This window comes from Anopheles arabiensis, chromosome X (genome assembly GCF_016920715.1).
Source record: "Anopheles arabiensis isolate DONGOLA chromosome X, AaraD3, whole genome shotgun sequence".
Classification (NCBI taxonomy): domain Eukaryota; kingdom Metazoa; phylum Arthropoda; class Insecta; order Diptera; family Culicidae; genus Anopheles; species Anopheles arabiensis.
The window spans coordinates 20135847-20160385 of record NC_053519.1 but is presented as its reverse complement, the minus strand read 5'-3'; the positions used below and the strand labels follow the sequence as shown (position 1 = coordinate 20160385).

The following is a 24539-nucleotide window of genomic DNA, read 5'->3' as shown; positions in this document are numbered from 1 at the left end:
GTTTTCCTAGTTTTCTACTGCCATTACATCAAAATTCTAAATTTAGATTCTCTACGCTGCAATAGCGAGAAGAATTGGGTTAGATCATTAACATGAGTTTCATGTGGAAACTGCGCCTGCGTAGCTGCATACCTAGTTATTTTTCTTTAAAAATGAGACAGGCGCATTAGTATGGTGTGAGTCAAAAATGCCCCACCACCACAAAATACGCATGATTATCAAAGTCGAAGAATGAGCCAAGGTGCAAGAATTACCCTCTGATGTTTGGGCCAGTCTTCAAAGTCGCTTCGGATCGAACAGTGCTCCTAGTTCTGAAAAGTTGCCCTGTTTGCAATTGTTTGCAGGTTTACCAGAACTTTAGTTCGTCCTAATTCAGTTTTATCTTGAATAAAGGTGAGTTGTTCGTGAGCGTGTGCTGTCGTTCTACTGTTTTTACACCAACAAAACCACTGCTATCAAACTTTTCTACTATCGTGTTATAATGTGTTCACCGTACAAAAGTGCAAACTGTACAATAAATCATCAAAATATTGATCCTCAATACTCCGTTTTCAAACAGTGACTGTTTCGGATAAATCCACCGACTCTCGGTCAAGCTAAAAAAAAGTGTCACGTTATGTCTTCTGGATAGCCCTAAAATTTCATCCTTCAACCGACTTTCAGCTCAGCCAAGTTAATCAATAACGCAGTGTTCTTGCAAATGTGGTTTTGAACATTTTTTTCCGAGAATTTGACTTCTTCTTTGATGTTAAGTGCACTTTTTACGATTTGGAAGCCTATATTCGCAGAGAACTGTTCTTTTCAACCAAATGATTACCTACAAATAATAATTTTAAAAAAGTATTAAGCACTGTTAAAATGGAGTGATACATTTGTGAAACGTTCTTTATACAGATCGATTTTGCTAATACAGAAAAAGTGATCATTTTGTTGACTTGGCTGAAAGAACAAGTCAAGCATAAAGGAACTCAATTGACGATTATTAAATTTAACTAAGTGCCCTCATACGTTTTTGTGAAAGTAAAAACTGACTGTTTAGTTTTGTTCGGTAACTTCCCTGTAGCTAATTTAAGTAGATCTAATATTCTGTGTCGCAAGTGTGTCAATCCCATAGAACTGATTATGTTTAATATGTTCAACGTCCTCTAAGCTAATCGAAATGGGCTGGACAGACACCTTTCAACTTATAAATGTCTGCATTGCCATCTGTCTGAGGATACAAATCTACAAATCTACAAATACCAATCTGCTATTGTCTGAGGATACAAATCTACAAGTCGATTTACTATAGATATGTAGGAGAAGTAGAAAAAAATCTTAGTCAAAAAGAAATATGTTTGGAATGCTAGTTACTCGAATGTAAAAATTAGCCTCCCATTGTTTAAGTTTTTTGAGGTGTGATTTTTACCATTCAACACGAATTGACAAAAAGTCTTCTTTAATAAAAGCAATTCTTAAAAGGCGTCTTTAGAATCTTTAAAAGATTCAAAAATTAAATTTTTCATAGCATTATTTTTCCAATGCTTTTTCTTTCATTACAATCATTGTTTTTCAAGGCCTTGCTACTAATAGGCTTGGCTATCAGTGTCTTATTTCGCATAACACACTAGTCAATCCTACGTCAAGATAGGTTAAAGCATTTTTTTTTAATTGATAATCGTTAATCGAATCCTCCAGAACAGTAGGTTTTAATTTGGAAATGACCCAAACTCTTGTGTCCGTAAAAAATGCGTGTATCGAATATTTTAACTGATATGGGTTATTCTTCGCAAAAATATCAGCAATTAGAAAAAAAAATGTATCAAAGGGGAAACAATGTAACGTAAAAATCATTTTTATGAGTACTAAATGCATTTTTTGTGTATTGTGTAAAATATTCGTTTTCCATGTCGATGTCAATTTGATTCAATTGATGATTGAATCGTCAGCATACGAATGAATATATACAGTTTTTAGTTTGTATCTGTTTAAATTAAAGTCCTCACTTGGTGCTCTTGTCAGCTTAGTTATTTATCAAATCAAATAAGTTCCAGAAAAAATGTTATAAATAAACGAAAGCATACAAAAGACCAACTTAAAAATAGCACACAAAAATTCAGCTCAAATTTTTTTAAGGAGGAATACGAAACGTTTTCAGTTTGGAGAGTCAAAATATTATAAATAGATAGATTACGTTGTTTCTGGGTTAGCGTGTGATGCGATCCAAATTTGGAACGGGAATCTCAAAATTTAAACAATATGCGCATGCGCACATGCGCAAAATGTAGCTGGCAACAAGTAACATCAAAAATAAAATTTCAAGCAAAACCTTTAGGAAGGTTATAAAGTATGATCTGCTCGATGTTTGCCCATTTTTCAGGATTTCTTAGGGATTTAGATTTTTATTAATAAAAATATAAAATAATTATTTTTCAATGAAGGCAGATGTAATCAAATTTTACGCTGCAAATTGTTTTATTAAATTAAAAATACAAATTTTTCACGAAACTTTGTGATGTAAGCTAAAAAAACTCATTGTTCATGGCACATATAGCAACTGCTGTGAAGCGGTTCTCAGCAATAATCATCACTCAATGTATTTTGCGATTTTTAAATAAGAAAAATGAAATTTTATGTCTTTAGTAAGCTTTAATTTGTGCTCTTAAAACAGTTTGCTAGGTGTTATAATTATAACTTCTGAAACTAAGGATGAAAACAATGCTCTCTCTCGCAAGCAAATTTCATGCGAGGGCGCATGCGCTATGAAACTGTCGTGATTGCAAAACCTTGATGTGTACTGGCAGACTGCTCGAATTTGTTTTTCACAAATTCACTCTCAAAAAAACTTCGAGCAGTCTGAGAGCTCGCATGAGGCCTCGCACTCCATACAAATTCATAGCCCCAGCTCCCTCTCAGTAAGGAGCTTGTGTGGGTGGGTAGTTTTTGCGCCCATAATTTTAGCAGCTATAATTATAGCACCTCGAGATCAGTTTTAACAGCACAACATAAAGCTATCTATAACTTCTGAAAATTGATACTTATTTATGAAAAATCCACAAAAACTGAATATGTGCGCTTGTGTAATAGTGTAATTGTGTAATTTCAATATAAAAAAATGATTAATGCGGGATCGATGAAATTTGGCAGTACTTGCTAGCAATTTTGAGCAGGAATAACTGTTCAAAACCCTCGCAAAGTTCAGCAGGATTGTTATTTTCTGTATTGCACATATCATATCAACACGTCATTCAAAACAACACATCAGACTGAAACCCAAACCATGGAAGATTTACAGCCTAGATTTTTTAGCCTACAAAAATGTATACAAGAACCGATTAGTCGCATGCTCGATCACATTAGCTCATGTCTTATTGAATTATTCTGCTGAATCACGCATATTTGCTCAAAAAAGGTTACAAAAAGCTTAATACAGTGTGGTACAATGTATTAAACGTATTATTACTCATTTCCAAAATACAAACATTTTAAGAGTTTAAAGAGTTTTGTTTGTCGAAGACCAATATGGTGGAACGAAACTGTCAATCGATCAACTCGTATAATGAAGATTAATCCGCTGACAGGCTAACATTAAAGCATCCTAGCTTGGACCATCCCAACGCCCAAATACAGATGACGTTGATTGTAAATTCTGGTAAAATTTGCCACAAATATTTACAGTATTCGTGTTTTATTCGTGTATTACATGATCATGAATAGGACTTGCAATATACTCAAAAAAATACATCAAAATCACTCAGACTGCTTTAGAATGAGAAAATGATTCTTGAGGTACCTATCCAAATAGTAAAATAAATTGCAAAATATATCTTTGATTTCGAAAAAAACGTTCGTAGGGACAGTTCTTTCTTGTGCAAAATCTTCTACTTGAGGTTCCAGTGTATTACCTTACCAACACATCTAACGAGAATATTGCAACAAATTTACCACAATCTCTTGGACAGTTTCAGCTTGCTGGGATTGGAGGCAAGGTTTAGGATAGTTTCGCTATGTTGCATCTATTACAAGACATATACAAACATAAATACAAACAATATCTTAACCAATATTTCATGCGTGTTAAAAAAAGTTAAACATATGTGTATATTTTAATGTAAGTATTAATTTGTCTTTAATCTGCTTTTTCTTAACATTAAGCTTCAGCTTAAACCACCATGGCTGACGATGAAGCGAAGAAGGCCAAGCAGGCGGAGATCGAGCGTAAGCGTGCTGAAGTAAGGAAGCGTATGGAAGAGGCTTCTAAGGCAAAGAAGGCTAAGAAGGGTTTCATGACCCCCCTGAACGCAAGAAGAAACTGAGGGTAAGTATTAAAAACACTGTTTATAGAATACATAGCAGGAAAATCTTATAACCCGTACATGTCTTTCTATCAATAGTTACTCTTACGTAAGAAAGCCGCCGAAGAACTAAAGAAAGAGCAGGAGCGCAAAGCAGCTGAACGTAGACGCATCATTGAAGAGCGATGTGGCAAACCCAAAAATGTTGAGGATGCTAATGAAGGTAACAAAGACTTGCTTTTTTTGTTTTTCTTAAAGTAGTTTCAGTGACTTAGAATGTAACAGATAAAAAGTTAATTGGCACATTTTCACGACGTAAATTCGTGCCGTTCTGAATGAATATGTTTCTAAATGTTTTCTGCAAAAACATATATTTGTTAGTTTCAAGGCAATAGTAAATTAACATAAACCGATTGAAGTAATGTCAATAACCATATGTTGTAATTTGATCAAAAAAAAAAAATACTATCATAATCATTTAATGAAAGGAAAAGATTATGAAAATGTGTGGAACATTTTGTTGACCAACTGATATTTGTTGCCTCTCAAATTTGGAAGGTTCTACGTTTGAATTTAGATTAGCTGCATACGCTGTAACAAAGCAAGTGATTTTTGACAAGCTATGTACAGTGGAATCCCTCATAACGAGTACCCCTCGTAAGGAGTTTTTCGTATAATGAGCAAATCTAAAGCTCAATAAACACTTCTCATAACGAGTAAAATCTCGCGTAATAAGCAATATCATTTGTTTTCGTGTTGAGATTTTTAGTGCCAGTGTGAAATCAAAATCACGATTGGTAAACATTTAGTATTTATTTAAATTTTATCATCGTTCAGGCAAATAAGAACTTCGATACTAAGCATCGTTTAATATTAAAATTTTGCCTCCTCCTGGCAATATCATACAATTGTATGAGACTCCAATGGGTTTGTATATATTGACGAATGTTTTTGGGCCGTTTTTCTGGATCTACTTGCTAATTTAAGTAAGAACTTTTAGGAAATTCATATAACTCCATATGTGGTGTGCAAAAGACTTAAACTTCAAACTTTTTCTTGAAAATGGGCCATTAGTAATGCCAAAGATATAGTAAACCACAGATGTCTTCCCAAGTATTAGTTTTGTAAATACACTATCCATTTTTTCAGATACGTTTGTAGGCCTTTTGATCAGCACATTTGCGGTCCTAGAACAATTGTTTATAATTTGAATATAGACTAAACGGCAAATAGCGTTCGCCATAACGAATTATTTGTAAAACGAGAGGGTCACTTCAACGGCATAAACGGGTTATGGGGAGTTCCACTGTATTTTAATGATATGTTGAATGGAAGTTGTTTTTTTGCAAAAGATAGGCCCATGTGCACTAAATGTTTAAAATGGTTTGGACCTAGAAAATAATTCGAAGAAAGTAGGATAGAAAACAAAATCTGTTTGGTATTGAAAAAAGAAATCGTAAACCATGCAAGTATATAGGGTCACCATAAATGTCAACGTAGTATAAAAAAGTAAACAGAACTGTTTAACAAAGCAAAAGATAGGTCACCACGCACACACACACACACACACACACACACACACACACACACACACACACACACACACACACACACACACACACACACACACACACACACACACACACACACACACACACACACACACACACACACACACACACACACACACACACACACACACACACACACACACACACACACACACACACACACACACACACACACACACACACACACACACACACACACACACACACACACACACACACACACACACACACACACACACACACACACACACACACACACACACACACACACACACACACACACACACACACACACACACACACACACACACACACACACACACACACACACACACAAAAGCGCCAACAAACATATATTTGTTGTTTACATTACATACTCATTTTTTTTTATACATATACCATTAATTTCACACGGTATGTTTGGTGTACTATACTTCTGTTGTATCATCTTTCAATATCTACAACATTCATCAGTTACAAAATGGTTTCACAAACAACTCATTTCATTGCTTCTCACATTCACACTTATTCCATATATTAATCTAAACATTTCACTCTTTTAAACACATTTCTACGTACGCTTCTGTATTACCGGATTTTCACTTTTGTCTGATTATTAAATCAGATCAAGCAAGGAAGATACTTCGTGACTATCACCAGCGTATAAATTCCCTGGAGGAGGAAAAGTACGATCTTGAGTATGTTGTTAAAAGGAAAGACATGGAGGTACATAAGTGCAGCAAACATTTATGAAAGCTATTTGAAAGGAAACATGTATTGCTATGTTGCATTTTTTCTTCTCTTCCTGCGATGCCCGAACTCTCTCAACGTTCGATCATATCTTCTTTTTTTAATTTGCTCTCTTCTGCGCGCTATCTCTTCTTTCTTACTATAGTATATTTCATGATCTACGTTGCATTGTTTGTTAATCACTGATCTATTTATTTAATAATCTGCAGAATTTATTCTACCTTTTTTCACGTAATAACTGATTTTCCCTGTATATGTGTTTTTTTTTTTTCAATGGTGATAATACTTTTTGTTTATGTATGTTTTTTGGTGCAAAAAGTCTGAAGTTTCACTTAATTTCTACAATAATAATATTCATAAAATGTGCTTAACTTGTTAAATAATTACTCAATGCTGCTATCATTATAAGCAATATTTTAGCTCCGTTCTCTTGTGTTTGAAGTTTAGCTAGCTTTTCTCATATTTACGTAAAAGTAAATCAAAACATTTTTTTTTAATTTACCACAAGTTGTCACGGCGTATCGAAGGGAGAAAACAAAGTTGATTTAGCAGTCAAAACTTAGAAGAAAATTATCACTTTTCAAAAAGCTTTAATGGTTGGAAACCAAATTTTGAGCAATACGTTTCCGAAAAAATGAGATTTTGCTAGAAATGCAAAAAATGTTGTTTTGACTGCAAAATAAATCAATATTTCATCACTCTTATGTTACTAGTCTTGCCCTCAATTATAAGTATAATAATTTTAGATCTTAATAAAACATTATTGTGGATTTAGATAAAGATTAAGTTTAGATAAACATAGTCAATCAGCACAATTTGAGCAATCTTTATTTTTGTAATTAGTACTATGTTTAATTTATATTTTGTTTTGAAAAGCCTTTGATTTTCTCTACATATATAAAATAGGTATTATTTCAAGCAATATGGCAAAGGCGTCCCTCTTGAACAAAAAAAGAAAAATGAACATCTATTCAATTTATAAAATCGTAACTGCACCAATACTAGATATTTTAAAGATAATATTTATCTTCTCGGTCATATATAGGTGAAAAATGAAACAAAGCTCATAACTATTTTCTCAATTGACAATCAAATCGAAAATTTGTGAAAAAAAACATGGAGGGGATTGGATTATGGGTATGGAAAAAGCGATGCATTAAGTCTAAAAACGATATGCCCTCGATACATGTGGACCTGTTTTATAAATAGATATAACTTGGTACTGTGTTGTTTTTGTCGACTACCATAGTTCACAATTGAGCTAATTCGTTATTCTATTCGAAACATGATCATGATGAGTATGATTGTGAGTTTAAAGTCCAGGATCAAAAGATTAATTTTTTATTTATATTTTATAGAGACTTGGAGCCAATTGGCCTCATTCGCCTCTTCAAAAGGAAGATTGAAAGGGAATCTCCCTATTTGCATTCTACGGAAGACGCAGAAGAAAAAGAAATGGTTTCTAAAAAGCCTCTGCATTGAACATTGCGAGGGTTGCGAATGTTTGCTAATCTTTATTTTCTATTCAAAAAATCTTTTTTCACTGTCATTCGCCGAAATGATCACTTGAGGTCTTTTTGTGTATTTTTTTTTTCGAAAATCAATATAAAAATTCAAGTCTTTAGCAAACAATTCAAGTGTGTATATTTTTAATTGTAAAATATATACAAAAGTCTTAAATTTTATTTAATGCAGCAAATGCATTTTAGAATAATATTGTTATTAAAAAAATTGAGGTGGTTCCTTCCACGATTAGGATTGCCAAAACTATACTATTGCAAGCCGTCAAGTCATCATACTGAACATACAACGTTGTTTGAACAAACTAAACACGTGCCACAGCAAAGCATCAAAATGCTCATGTTTACGCCGAACGCTAAAGACAATCGAAATTTGCTCATCTCGTTGACAGCCTCCGCGTCAATGATTCCTGGAGGCAGATCACGTACCTGCACCATTCTCCATTTCTATACGGATAGCATTTACATATATGTGTGCGCAATGAAAAGGTTCCCTGCATATTCCAAAGTGATCCTCAGCACAGACTCAAGCATTGGAAGTGTCACTAGGACTGCAATAAGCGCAAAGTTCCATTGCACCATTAGAACATTCTCTCTTGCCTTTAAAACATTCAACAAGAAGAACTACTAACTACTATCTTACGGACGCATCAGTATAATCGACACGGGAGCTGGTGATTCCAAATCGGTTGGTAGTTTACGTTTGCATTAGTGGTGGGAGGTCGGTATCGGACCTACCCGATTCCGATTCCATGTTCGTAATCAATTCCGGTGCCGATTCTGATGCTGGAATCGATTCCGATTCCGAATCCGGTTCCGATTATCGGATCCGATTGCGATTCCGCATCCGATTTCGTTTCCGGTGTCGATTCCAGAATCAATTCCGCATCCGATACCAGAGCCGACCCCGAGATTGACTTGGGAGTCGATTCTAGAGTTGACTCGGTGCCGATTCCGGAGTTGACTCCGGAGCCGATTCCGTGATTGGAAACGGCTCCGCAATCAGAATCAACTTGGAAATCGTAATTTACTCTGGAAACGGGATCAGGATTGACTACAGAAATGTAATTAGCTTGAGAATGATAATCGGATAAACTTTAATTGAAATAAGAAGTTTGAGAAGCGAAATTAGTTCGGAAATCTCCATGAAGATGGATCGATTACAAATACATTTTGATTATTTGCGGCCATCAATACGTAGAATCTTTGAACCCAAACGCCTTTTCTTATGGAGATGTCAAAACCGACTCCGTTTCGCAATCGATTTCGATTCTGATTCAGGAACCAATCCGGAGCCAATTACGGAGCCGATTCCGATTCCGAAGCTGATTCCGGAATCAATTCCGGAGCCGATTCCGATTCTGGAGCCGTCTCCAGAATCGATTCCCGAAACTGATTCCGGGCTTACTATCCGGAATCGATTCCAGAAAACTTTGGATGTAGCTGGAATCGATTCCTACGTAACTTCATTTTCCCCATCACTAGTGTGCATGCGAATTGACATAGTACTAAATCACACCAATCTTAAAACAAATCATGTACAAAGAAATTCATTTTCATCCTTCTCACGTTACTATTTCCTCGTAAGTGAGTCGGTTCATTGCAATACCTTGGACAGTTTCATAATGTTTACTTAAGTGATTTGAGAGTGAGTGTTTAAACCAACATTGGTACAATGCATTGCATTGTAATAGAAGATGTTGAACCATGTATGGTATAAATAGTTTGCAACTAGAGATCGCAACGAATAATTAGTATACATATTTTCGCGAATCACATAAACTGAAAGAATTTCTTAGGCAATTTCTACACAGAAACCTTTTTTTACTGCAGTTCACTAAAATTTTACTAAATTGTTTTGAGTTCAAGATTCAGTAATCCTTTTGTTTTAATGTTCTGACTAGCAGGTCGATTTCACAAAATAAATTGCTGCATTTTCAGTAATTTATTTTACTGATATTCAGCGAAACGGCTAATTTCACACTGATTTTACTGATTTAAAGTAAAATGTGTATTACTGAAATGTATTCAGTAAATTGTATAACTGAAAATCAGTAAAAACATGACATTTAAACAGAACATGAAAAAAGTCCTTCGTACAATCCCTGGCGATAGTAAACAAACAATAATATATTGAGACGTAAAGATGCACAATAGAAGTAGTAGCCATTCAAATTATAGCAATAAGTTTGAGTAAAATAATTTTTTAAAAAGTGATCCTATATCCGACTGTTCATATATGTATATATATATATATATATATATATATATATATATATATATATATATATATATATATATATATATATATATATATATATATATATATATATATATATATATATATATATATATATATATATATTTATTTATATATGTATATATATATAAATAAATATATATATATATATATATATATATATATATATATATATATATATATATATATATATATATATTACACTTGTATTATTTGCTATTAATATATTCAATAAATATTTCATTTAAACTGATGGTTTATACCACAACAAGAGCAATTTTAGAATCTTTCCCATTACAACCATTGAGACAACGGCTAACTTAGGTTAGATGTTGGTCGAAAAAACACGCATAAAAAATAACAACCATAATCTCGCCTATTTTATCCTTCTTCATAGCTGAGCTCCAAACAATATGTAAGGAATATTGGAATAGGGTATTTGGTTTGGAAGGTGACAAATTTGATTTAGAAAGAACGGAAAAATTGAAACAGTATGAGGTAAATTTTGAAATTTAGCGGTATCATTTCGTTTGATTCATTAATGAGTGGCTCTTTTAAAATTTTATTTTAAGTTAATCACGTCTTGTTGTTTTTTTACAAGATACAAATTTCAATTATTCTGGGTGTCACCTACTGTCACCCGATGTTGCAAATATTGTTATACAAATCAATAATCAAACATATTTAGGAATTCTAAAACTGATAGTCATACAAAATTAATGCATCAAATATGACTTATTGAAGCAAATATTGTGTTCTGAGTGCTTTATTACAATTCCACGGCTATAGGTAACGCAAAAATAATCCAGAGCATGTAATTTACTCATTCAATAGAATATAAAACTACTTTAGTGTCTTGTTTATCCCGTCTTCTGGATGAAGAACATATTTCACAACATTACAATTACATAAATGAAGGAGAGTAGGCGCATTTTTTATTCAATAATCACTGACTAGCTGATGACAGCGCAACTCACACATACGGAATATTAAATTGTTTGATTGCCAATGAAAAAACAGGAAAAAAACAAATAAAATACAATTACTTTGATGCCGTTGAAATAATAATGTATGCATATAATCTACACACTCTCATTTATAAATAGTTATACATAAATTTGAGTGTATATATTAATATAAAACTGTCCCAATACACACAATATATAAATATCTACATGAGCGTGAGTGTATGTGTGTCATTATACTTCGTTATAAACATGCACAAATACATATATGTTATTCTTCTGTATGCGTCCCTGATCATCCGCGCTTTATACTTTACCAAACATTTTGTTATCCGAAGCATACCAACATTTTTTTCATACTGGAACTTCCACTTAATTCTTTAACGTAATTTAAATTCTAGTAATAGCTAACTCCACCAAAAAGTATGTTACTCAAGCTTTATCACAATAGTACAGTATACGATCTATTCAAGCACAACAAAAGTAGTTCAGCAAGAATTTTTAAAATGAGGCTTGGCGCTCATAGTTTCATGCAAACATAAAATATGCATTATTTTACTGGGAACAATAGTCTTACATATCATCTCTCCAATGAAATGAATTGAAATTATCAGTATTTTTATATACAAGCAAAATATTTGCATAATCATGTATTATATTTGAGAGTGAACTTACAAAACGCTTTACTGCAATAACATCACATTAAAAAGAATTGAGTCGAAATTTATGAGTTTTGTCGAAAGCTTTAACAGATATCAATCAAATTAACTGTAACTGAATTAGGAGTAGAATAATTAAGTTTGATTGTACTTAAATCTACGGTGTTTCAAAATGTTATTTTTTCCTGCCATCTTTCAAATCGTTGTTTAATAAATATTGGTTAACATATTTAATTTTCTTTTTTCTACAAACTGATGAACGATGAGCAAATGAAAAATCTTATCTGTTTGAAGGGCCTGATTAAGTGTAATTGTTAATTTTAAGCAAACACTTTTTATACTATAATCATAATGGTGCAAGCAAATGTAACCTTTTCCTTGCTTTATTCTGGATGTGGCTTAGAAACGTGTTCGTTGAATTTTATTACGTTTTATGTTCATATCTTTGTACATTTTCTCAAATTGTTACAGTAGACTTTTTTAAAGTTTACTATATTCAAGATTTATCCCATATTTTTCGAATCGCCTCACCATTTATTGCAATATTTCTCTCAATTGTTTGAATCATTTCTTTTATAACTTCTGGGGCCGTTAAATAGTGAAAACGAATACGAAAGAAAAAACATATGGTGAAAATAGTCATAAAATGGTGTGATGTATCTAACAAAACTCAACAAACAACCACAGACCCCTTCTGAAATTCCTGAATAATGAAATGTAAATGCAAGACTGACTTGCAGTGATATTAACTTGATCTATTTATATGTACTACTTTTAAACATTTGCTAAAATATGTTACTATCTAGATCATTATTTCTATTTATTTCTTCATGATTTTTCTTCAAAAATATCTTAAGTCATTCACTCTGTTACGTAACATAAATCGTAACATACATACGAGTTAATACATATCATCCGAATAAAAATTAAACTGTTTAATATTTCTATGAAATTCTTGATACACATTTATTTTAATGTACAAAATTTATTACGCGTTCTTTGAATGTCGTGTAATCTTGACATGACAAAGTATAATGACATCATACTTTGTTTAACTTCATTTATTACGTAAAGACGAATTTTCCAATGAGGCGAATGGTTTTAGTTAGTAAACAGGAAAAAACTAAATACGAAAGATTTAAGATATCGGGACAAAATGGGACTTTCTACATTCAAATATGATATGCGTTATGTTCTATGTTTACACAACTATATTAAACATAGTTTCAGTAAAACTACAGTTCAAACAAAAATGTTTAATAAGCATTCCATTGACATTTCAAGTTTTATATTAATAACACATTGCAACATTAGCTTCAACCTCATTGACAATTAAATGATTCAAGTCTTATTATAATTATCTTAAATAAATATGAATATAGATACATATTTTGCAGCACACGCACTTTGGTGTAATTTCTATCAATAATATATTATATTTGTTCCATTTTTATATTAATGTGTTATTTTTGTATCATTATATATCATATTAATCAATGTTTGCATAAATGATTATTGCATTGTTTCATTCAAAAGTTCCTTATTATCTGATATATATCGTAAATTGATACAATATTGTGTATTTTAGTTTTTGTGTATAATAATCATAACTATTAGAAGATTAACTTGTGTAAAAACTTTCCTCATCTAAGTATCGATACTCGCTTTTCCCATTTGCAGACCAGTTGAAAGACATTGTAAAAGAATATTACAACCGTATGTATACGTGTGAAGGCCAAAAATGGGATTTGGAATATGAAGTCCGGAAAAGAGATTGGGAGGTACTGATTGAATTCGAAAACTATTTTAAACCGATTAAAACCAATCCAGCAATTCACGTAAACTCCATAAATATAAGCCATTTTACCATCCCATGAATACATGCCAAATCACTCCTGATTATCAATGTTTAATACATATCCAATTAGTAAAACTCACACTATTGCAGGACTTTTTTTTTACAATTCATTAATAATACAATACAAAATTAACGTGAGACATGAGTTTGAATTCTTAATTGTAGTTGCATTTCAACACGTAATTTGAATTTCCTAGTATTTATAATTTTTCACTCACATTTTAAGTAATTAAAGTGATTGTGCACTTATTTGAACATTTTTTCGTCTGGTTTTGTTTAAAAACATCAACAATGTTTTTTTGTTTTTTTTTTATGTTGAAATTCTCATTTCTTCATCTCATATCTTTCGTTGCTTCTTTCGCTTTTCTTCACTAAGACTTCTATTCATGAATTTTTACGATAAATGTACAGGATTGTGACCCATAGTTTATCAAAATCAATGAAAAATGTATTAAAAACTTTGGTAATAATGTAAAACAAATTTTAAGCAAAGTTTTTATTACATCGACCAAGTTCTGTCTTTTTGAGTGTTGCGCTAATATATTATCCGTTACCAAAACTCTGCTTGATTATGCAATTGTTGATATTACGTATTACTCTCCCGATGTATTGTCCGGCCATATGCCTTGTGTATATGGATACACTTTTGAAATAACGTACTCTCTGATTTTTTAAATTGATTGATGATGATTTCTTCTATGAATAGTCTTTACCTTAGTGCCTATGCTACATGTATTTGTTATTGTTTTAAAACAACGTTTTTAGAATTATAAACATTATTTTCAATATTATACGTAAACGAATAAAGGACACGTTCGTATTAGATTGAAAAGGTAAAAAGTTATTTGAAAAATCCTTTCATTTTAACAATTTACTTAAAAAAGCAATTATAACAAACTAGACTCAGCAGCGCTTTTTTTCTTCGGGAGTTTATTTAGTTCGTCTGAAAAGGATAAAAATATTCATTTTATTGTACAGATAAAAAAAACTTAATTACTGTTATACAGTTTGTTATAACTCGTGCAGAGCATGGTAGTATTTTATTCGTTTTAACATATGTTTTGTTTTATGACAGCTTCATTATTTAAAAGCACATTTTTCTTCTGTGAGTTCTTGAGTGTATATAAACGAATTGTTTTATTAAATTGTTGTTCCAGTTTGTTTTTGATTTATTTGTCATTTACTGTGTCATCTATTCAGTTTGTATAAATTAATATGATTTGCAAGATTTACTTCCACTTGTCAGATTTCTTAATTTATTGAGAGATTTCTTCAATTTTGTGCTTTATTCAAAAGCAAAGAACCAAAATTGGTTATATGTGTGATGATGGAATAAGTTTATTTTTCTCGTTACATGAACTTTTAATGCTTTAAATTTGTAAAATTCTGTTAGAGAATATTGAGTAAATTCTGAGTGTTTAGATTTCACTCATAAAACAATTATTTAGGAAACGTTATGAAAATATTAATAATGAATAAAGCATAGCGAAAGCAGAGGCTGATAAACCTCCGAAACATACAACAAAAGAGCTTATAAAATTAAATTTAATTGCTTATTAAAGTTAATAAAAGAAGTTGGCACATTAGTGTTATGAGTTAGTAGACATGGATGCAAGTTTGTTTTGTTTTGTCATTTGTTTGTTTAGTAATAAACTCAAGATAATGCATTATAAAACCCATTTTAATTAAAAAGTTTGATGTGACAACGAAATATTCACAATCCTTTGTACGAATTCGATAATTTTTAATATATTTTTAATTGGCAATCAAAAGCACACATGATTCAATTTAAGTGACACTTTGTGTCAGATCCCCAATAAAAAGACTGTGCAAGGTTGAACCATGTACACCAAAAATTTACAACAACGATTAATTTATGTGTTTGAAGCAAACACAATCTTTTATTTATTTGCCAATAAATTAATAATTCAAAAGTAATCAAATATTGAATTTTTTAACACCTTGAAAGGTTGAATACCTTTCGATTTTAGATGCAATGCAGACAAAAAATTCATTTTTTTTTATTTGTCGGTGTATATACGCCAATATTTAAAAAACCATGTTTTTTTTTAATTAAAACTGAAATAGTTGCCAAATGCTCTTGAAGAAATAATATATTTATCTTTAATCTTAATGTAAAGAAAACTTTATAAGTAAAAAACTCCTTAATTTCACTTTTTCACTAATGTTTTTAAATTTATTTCACTGTTTGATGTTTGAAATACCGTTAGGTTTAGCGTGCCATAGTACGTTTCTAGAATATTATTTTATGTTACGAGTAAAAACTTGTAATACTATTTAAAAGTAATATGTTAATTATAATTTAAAAAAAGTTTGACAAAATTAATCAGTATAAAAGTACATTACAAATCCCAAAAAATTAATCGTTTCGTTCTAAGCTTACACATTATGTTTATTCTGAAAAGATCTACATAAATATAATATGAGTTATGTCCATTTTAGCACATCTTGCAAGGGTTCATTTATTTTCAAGCAATCGTGATCACTTTATTGTGCCTCTGGGCGCTAACCTTTTAAAGTTGCAATATATTTTTTGCGTTTCATACATTCATTTCCAACAATTTACCTTTTCTTTTATTTTTATTTTAATTTAACTCAAAATGTTGCTGCGCACTAAAGTTTTGCTAATACTAATATAAATATTCCACCAAAATGGGGGCGTTAGGGCGTTGTATCATTTTGAGTAAAAGTGGAAGTTATAATCTTGACTAGCCATAGGAATTAAATAGTATCCTTTCATTTGTAAAACTATTTTATAATTACACTTTTGAAGGCCAATGTAATCAAAGTATGATCTTGTCAAAGTATGATGAAGACAATTGAAAAACAGTGTAATCTTAAAAACGCATGCTCAATCATTCCATCACATTTTACGAACTCGTTTCGTGTTTCTATGAGCAACAATATCATTCTGAATTCTTTAGTTCATTTCATTGTGTACAAAAAAACACCGGAAAGTAACGATATGGAGAGAGCTAATTAATTTCATGTTTTTTATATCGTTTTGCATTAAACACAATTATTTTACTTAATTATTGTTAGTAGATATACAAGCAATATTACATTAGCAATTGCAATAGTAATGGATACTACGTTATGTGAACTGCAGTTTATCAATTATTATTTCCACTATTTATTTTGTATTTTTATTAAAATTATTTTTTCAAGTTTCCAAAATTCACTAAATACTAGTAACTAGTTGCAAGAGTAATAATGACACAAGCAACGCTATCATTTTGAATTATTGTTTATTTGATTAATGTCTTTATATTCAAACAGAAAATCAAACCAAAAAGCCCAGAAGTTAGATAAATTATGTACAGAAATACGCAAAACATTCAAATCGTTGGGAGTATTTAAGGAATGTGTTGATAGTTGTTCATGATAATAGTTTGAGATTAATGTGTTGATAAAACCCAAATATATTGTGCTGTTCAGTCTGGAGGTTAAAGTTTTTGTTCAACCAGGAAAGTTTTTTTAGTAAATATTTGGTAGGGATACACGGTAAGCATGTACTAAAAACCTGTTTTTTAAATTATATTATGTTAAAACAATTCCAAGGCATGATTGATTGATTAATTGATTAATTAATCAACATGAAAGAAAATTTTACCAAAAATGTGATTGTTTAACATGATCGTATGATTAGACATGGCAAACTGATCTATGTTTACCATTTATCTTACGTCACGAAACGAGTATTAAAAATTCGTAACCAAAACATTTTGAAATATCTGAGAACAGGACAACTTTTAGTTTTACTAAATTTACTTCAACAGTGGTGGAACAAGTAAAATAAAGAAATCAAAACTCTTTTTTTAAATCACCACTTTTTTACATAATTCACTACTTTTTTATAAAATATATTCTTATATCAACAAAGACTAGAGTTAACCCAGTAAAATAGATGACATAACTAGCATTGATAGCAGTAACTAAATATCAGTTCATTCATCGACCTTTAGAGCTATACTTACAGCATTCAAGCAACTCGGCTTCAATGCAGACATCTTGGCTTAAAAGTAACTTTATTCTAAAAGTTTTTACGAATAACTTGCGTTAAAATTTCATTTAAGTCTCCGTCGAACTGAGAACTGAACGCGAAACATATGCGACCTGTTCACTATGATTTTTTATTTAGTTTCCTGTTACCTTTAACTAATTAATACATAATTAAGTAAATCAATTGTACATCCATTATGCGAGTTTGAGCTCAAACCAGGTTCAACTGTGTTTTACCGTAATTTTATTGTTTGATTGTTGCAAAAAATGTGCATACTGCCAAATTAGCTTGCCATGACGATCAGAACAAGAATATAAATATGAGATTTTATGTTTTATGCAAGACATAAAAGAAGAAAAATAAACGAAGATAGTCTGTATCATCGACAATCCAAAACATTTGGGTTAATATGTAGGAAAAGTAGGAAAAGTATGTTGGGTTCCTAAGAATTAAATTTGTAAACCTATTTGATATGATCTGTTTGATGAATAAGTGATAAGGCGAATGAGATATCAGAGGCTGAATACCAGCCCAATAAGATCATAAATTTATTAACTGGCTTTTATAACAAGTACGTGATCAGTAACTGCATCGCTAAAATAAGTATGAATCCTGGCCACTAAATGGATCATTACAGCCAATTCGTAGAATGTACAATGTACAATGAAAACAATCGACAAAGAATAAATATATTTCAATTGTGTTCTGAGGAGGTATAAGCTTACGCAGTCTCAGTACTGACGTTATCATTTATTTATTTAACCAGTGGCTGGCCACACATTCATTTTGAAGGCAATCTATAGCCTTTCTTTTCCACTATAAGTTATTTCGCTATGGTGGGCACGGCAACCGAAAGCCATTTTAGTTTAGAAGATATGGCAATATGGTTTAGAAGAGGCAATATTGTTTTAGAATACGAATAACCTTTTAACTTAGTTTTTCCTGAAAGAAGGAGATATTGCTCGATGAAGATCCTATATGAAACTACCAAATACTTGCATAGTCACTTTGCTTCTGAGAAAATCATTTATAACTTTCATAGCTTTCGGATATTGCAAAAAAGACTTGCATTTTTTTAGGTCGTTGTATAGTTAGTAAATAGTTAAATAGTTAAACATATGTTTTAACATAGTTTTAGTACATGCTGGCGTTCCCTCAGTTTAAAAGTCTAATTAGTTAATAAATAATATTATTTATCAGGAAGAACAGTCTGTCAAAGCTTATAATGAAAAATGATACTAGGTAAAAATCTTTTTCGGATATTCAAGGTTACAAGTTTACATTAATTTGCATAGCAAGCTCAATGTATTGTTAAAGTACCAAAACCGCCATTCTCATTCTAGACAAATATTTCGTATTCAATTCAATTCTTATCAAATACGTAGTGTTCCGTAAAAAAGTACTAGAGAACCTATCATCTTGAAGACCTTTGATCTTGAGCATCTTGGATAATCGATGTTGTGTTATATACAAATTAGTATAATATCAAATGTATGTAAATGTATATGAAATTATCAGATTTTTTTGTAGAACCGATACCGAACAGCATATGTTAAGCAAGAAATTACAAACTATTTTATTAATACGTCTCAAACCATATGCGATCTTTGAAACACACGTTGAAACTTTGAATCGAATGTATAATCTAATACTGTTAGCTTAGTATGGTGTATTTGTTGTATTCAGTAATGAGTTTAGCTTTGTTAATTGTTAAAAACATGTTATTAAAGATTTTACAGTCGAATAAGTATTAAACGTCGAATAAGTATTAAACACAGTGTTTAATGCATTTAAATTATGTTATGAACCCTATACTGTATAGTCTATCAGTTTTCGTTTATCTCTTCAATGGGAAAATATGTTACGAAATAGAAAAAAGAATTAATTAACAAATATGAAATATATCATTTAAAATTCCAGTTAATGATTTAAAAATCAATAGCAAGTTTTTATCTTCAACTCATATTTGTAAATCAAAACATGAAAAATATACTAAACTCTCGTTTCATGAATAATAAAATTTAATAATAATGAAAAAATTTGCAACTCAATAAACACATGCAATTTAAAGTTATTGTATTTTTATATTTTTTTCTTGGCATTGGCTCCATTGATTTTGAGTTGGTCATCAAGCGCAATTTACAATCATGGTTGATTTTAATTCCACCAAACTTTATACAATTAAGCGCTTTTAAATTTGTGAAAATCAAAAGTGTTATGAAAAAACGCTGTCATTTATGGCTACATTCAGTTTAAAATGAATATCCTACTTTACATTGTTATGAACAATTAAATAATTTTCCATTATCTCAAAGATTATCAACTAACTTATTTAAAAACTAAAACAATTCTTTTTGAATCCCGAAAATTGGAATTCATACTTTAAAAACAATTGTTTAATCATTAACGCAATCAATTAATTTTTCATATCTTTATTACATTATACATTTAAAATAAACCCAACACAAGAGTTTCAATAACTTGAATAACATGACCCTATAACTTTACAGTAACTGGTGTCTTGGTGTGATGCTCAATGCTTCAAATTTTAACGATTAGAAAAATAGTGTAATTATGCTTTTCTGATGTTATCATCTTCACTGCTTTTCTTTAATTCTAATTTGAAAATAACAGCATCATGCATGTTTTGCAAGTATATATAATTTACAGTTTTTTATTATCTATTTAGACACTCTATGCTTACCTTTCCGCTTAAATTTTTCTTCATAACTAAATGAGTTGTTTAATTTTTCAAACTAATTTTGTTCTTATACTTTTTCTCATTTTAAATATACTCTATTGTCACACAATGTACACAAAACTTAGATCTCCGATCTAAATGCCCAGGTTAACGATCTACGTGGCAAGTTGTGAGTATACGAATTATTAATTTTCAATTGCAATTTTCAATACCATTTTCATTTCAATTTTGTTTCGTTTTGTTCCAACAGTGTTAAGCCAACTCTCAAGAAGGTTTCCAAGTATGAGAACAAATTTGCCAAACTTCAAAAGAAGGCTGCTGAGTTCAACTTCCGTAATCAACTTAAGGTTGTCAAGAAGAAGGAATTTACTCTTGAGGAAGAGGACAAAGAGGTAAGCTTTATTATTCTGCCTGAAGCTAGATTGAAGGACCTCTTTTTAAACTTTTTTTAAATTTGTTTTTGATTGTTGCGACAACACCCATTTTATTCTTCAGCATATATTTAATCTTTTTAAGACATATTGTATTTTCAATCATTTTTTGCTAAGGTAGAAAAATAATAGTATTTTACATAAATTCATTCACACAATTTATTCCATTATTACGGCACGTATATAGCCGCATTTTCAATTTATCCACACAATGTTAACTTATAAAGTAGCATTCACTCGATACTAAAGATTTTATAAAATGAAAATGAAATATTCTATACATACAATATACATTGAACAGCCTTATCAATTAACAGCTCATAATAACGTATAATAACGTGAAGTTTAATATATAATATATATATTAAATGTCCATAGACAAACAGGACTTAATCATTATTAAATAAGCTGTTTTTCTTGCATCGAGCACATAATAGAATAGAAAATATTGAAAATCATTATTTTATTATTTTTTTCATTGCTTACTAAAACAATGAAAATCTTTTAGAATAACAGTTATTTGCTGATGTTAACTAAATAAGCTGGTTTCGTTTAATGTAAATGCGCAACAAACCACATTGTGAAAATTTTTAGCCAATTTTGTGTTTTATTTGTTAGTAATAGTTTTTTTCAGTTCATCACTAATTTCAAGGATCAATGTTTTTTGTCATCCTTTACAATGACAACCGTAATCGCTATTTTAAATCTCAAACACATATTTTTGATGCAAGATCAATGCTTTCGGTAAAAAAATATAGTGAGTATATTTCAATCATACAGGGTGTCCACATAATAAGTTGATTTTTTTTTTAGTTTGCGCCAAATGTGGACCTATATTTTGACATTTTGAGGTCCAATGGGAGTATTTTTAAATGTCGCATATGTTTTTGATTCGGATTTTGGTCCTTCTCATAATGTTTTGTTTTTTGCTCAAAACCTTCAAAACAATGAAAAATTTACATTTATGAACCGATTCCTACTACCTTTAACAGGCAAAGAAATCGGAGAAAGCCGACTGGCAGAAGAAGTAGATGTGGCAGACACCATGACCCAGCATCTACGTAGAATGAAGCAAACCATATAAAGAAATCCATTTGACACTCAATCAAAACAAACAAAATATGATATGCAAACAACAATATTTAACTTTGATAGCTGTCACATGATTTTAATCACATCAGGTTTCTTCGATATCAAATTTTGAGCAACCGAATTTTTGCATAATATGGGAAATAAATAGCTAACGATTTAAAAAAAACCTATTTTAATTTTATTACGAATATTTTTAGATTTTGTTAATCATTCGATTCGATCATTCTTCTTTTAGATCGTTCAAAAATTAGGTTTTGGTATAGATGTTAAAAATTACTGGAACAATGACAAAACATACTTTAGATGAAGTATAACTGCTCACTGATTATCATACTTGAATTTGAAATATGCAATATTTCCTGTATTGTTGTCACCGGATTTTTTCCCCGAGATAGACGATATCATGCAATTTTACTCGTCAAAAGCTTAATCAATAATATCATTCAACAAATAAAAATCATAAAAGTGAATTTGAAATGTTTTGGTATTTTTATAACTCGTTCAAAATCACTTCAAAAACTGTAACATCAATTATTTAGAATCAGTTGAAACATTTACATATTCGAGCATCAAAATTTATTGCATATCATTTTTAAGTTTTTTTATTTTATTTTGCTACTCGTGCCGTTGGTCGTAAAATATTATGTTTTATAATAGGTGTTTTTTGTGTACATGTCACAAATGGAAATAAATAATCTCATTGATATCAAGAGGCACGTTAAGTAAACACGTACGAGAGTAAACAAAATCATACAAATTTATTAAACATTAAAATATAAAAATGTAACAGTTTTTATTTTTATTCAATTTTTTCCAACAAAAATTGGATCAATCGCAATATCAATTAAAATCAACCGATATATTTTAAAAGTTGCCGATAGATACAATTTGGTGCGAGTTTCAATCATTTAAACGTTTTAAAAAGTTGGGGAATCTGTCATTGATTAAAATAACTTCTTTTTTGCATTTTTTTTCTGTTGCTTGATTCCAATCCCATTCGTGAGGAATAGTGAAATTATTTATACCTTGTATCACAGAATACAAAGTATTTCAAAATAATTAACATAGTAAACACTATGAATGAGATATGCTTAATCAGACTTTTCTTCATTTCTTAAATACTACAAGAATAAATAAGTTTTCTATAAGTAATATTGATTTCCAATCGGGGTGGCCCGATGATCTAATGGGTATCCCAGTACCTACAAAGACAATTCCCATCACGATCGTCCCCCGTAGCAACGACAGACTATCCGGTTACGTGGTTCAAAAAGTCCAGTAAGTCTGTATAATGCTGACATGACCACACAAATAGTGACGCCTAAAGTAATAACAGAAGAGGAATCTCTTAACGATGTTCTTCACGATGTTTTATATGCTATCATGACTAATTTTTTTTATCTTTCAATTTTCCTTTTCAACTTCTCTTCGTCATTTCGTCATCATCCAAACTGTTCGTGTTTAATTTCAATCTGGGAATTCGTGACAACCTACACATGTGATGCATCATCGCGACATGATTCTGAATGTATAGAAGAAACCGGACTGGTCCAAGAAAGGTGACAGCAAAGTGAAGGAAGAAGCAGCAGAAGCTGTCGAAGCTGAAGCATAAATAATTTACGAAACCCAAGGAATATTGTGCTTGATACAGAAGCGTGAATCATTCTTGTTTGTTTTTCGGAAAAATGCCGGTGTTGATCCACAAATCAATTACTATTTGATGTTATCGCCAACTCAAGAATAAAGATTGTCCTGTCTGTTTTTGTCACTGATTATTGATTTCGTTTCTTTTTATTTCTGCGCATTGTCGTTCTTTTGTGAAAAAAATGGGACACCATGCTCTTACGAGGCTCAATGACCACTCTCTTTCTAAGAAACATTTCACAGGAAGGATAAATTTCAAAACTCAAAATGTATTCATTTGAGTGTTGAATCAAAATCATGTAAGTTTTATAATCCGTAATGGAACGATAATCATGAACAATACAAATTTAAATTTAGCAGCAAAATAATGCAATTTTCAACACTTCGAAATAATCATCAGATTATACGACTTAACAAAATGTCCGTTTAAATTTACATTTATTTTTTATTTATTTTTATTTATTCTTTTATTTATTTACTAGCTGATTTACCCGGTTTCACACGGGAGAACATTGATGTCTCGTTTTAAATAAAAATAGAAGAATATGCAGTCCGAGGAGTGCAAAAACTATGATGACAATGATTTTATCCCAAAGCTTCGATTCCTCTTATCTGTCGTAATAACCGTAGGTAATTAAGATCTGCTATGGCAATCATCCGTTTGGATACCACTGAGTTTTTGTTTTACCACGGAGTTTATTGGACCCATATACCATGTATAGGTACTCCCCGATACATGTTTTAGCTGACACAGTAAACCTGGTTTTACCCAACATAGTATTAGTTGACC

General features: G+C 30.9%; 1 protein-coding gene across 1 annotated transcript; it reads left to right on the top strand.

Annotated features, from left to right (window-relative positions):
* The first annotated feature begins 252 nt into the window (after positions 1 to 252).
* LOC120906153 (troponin I) lies at positions 253 to 23880 on the top strand. Its single transcript, XM_040317642.1, is given in 9 exon segments — positions 253 to 393; positions 4135 to 4271; positions 4274 to 4297; positions 4374 to 4497; positions 6471 to 6571; positions 20708 to 20751; positions 20833 to 20974; positions 22006 to 23431; positions 23640 to 23880. Coding segments are annotated over 7 exon segments (594 nt in total). The 5' UTR covers positions 253 to 393; positions 4135 to 4151; the 3' UTR covers positions 22045 to 23431; positions 23640 to 23880.
* The last annotated feature ends 659 nt before the right edge of the window (positions 23881 to 24539 follow it).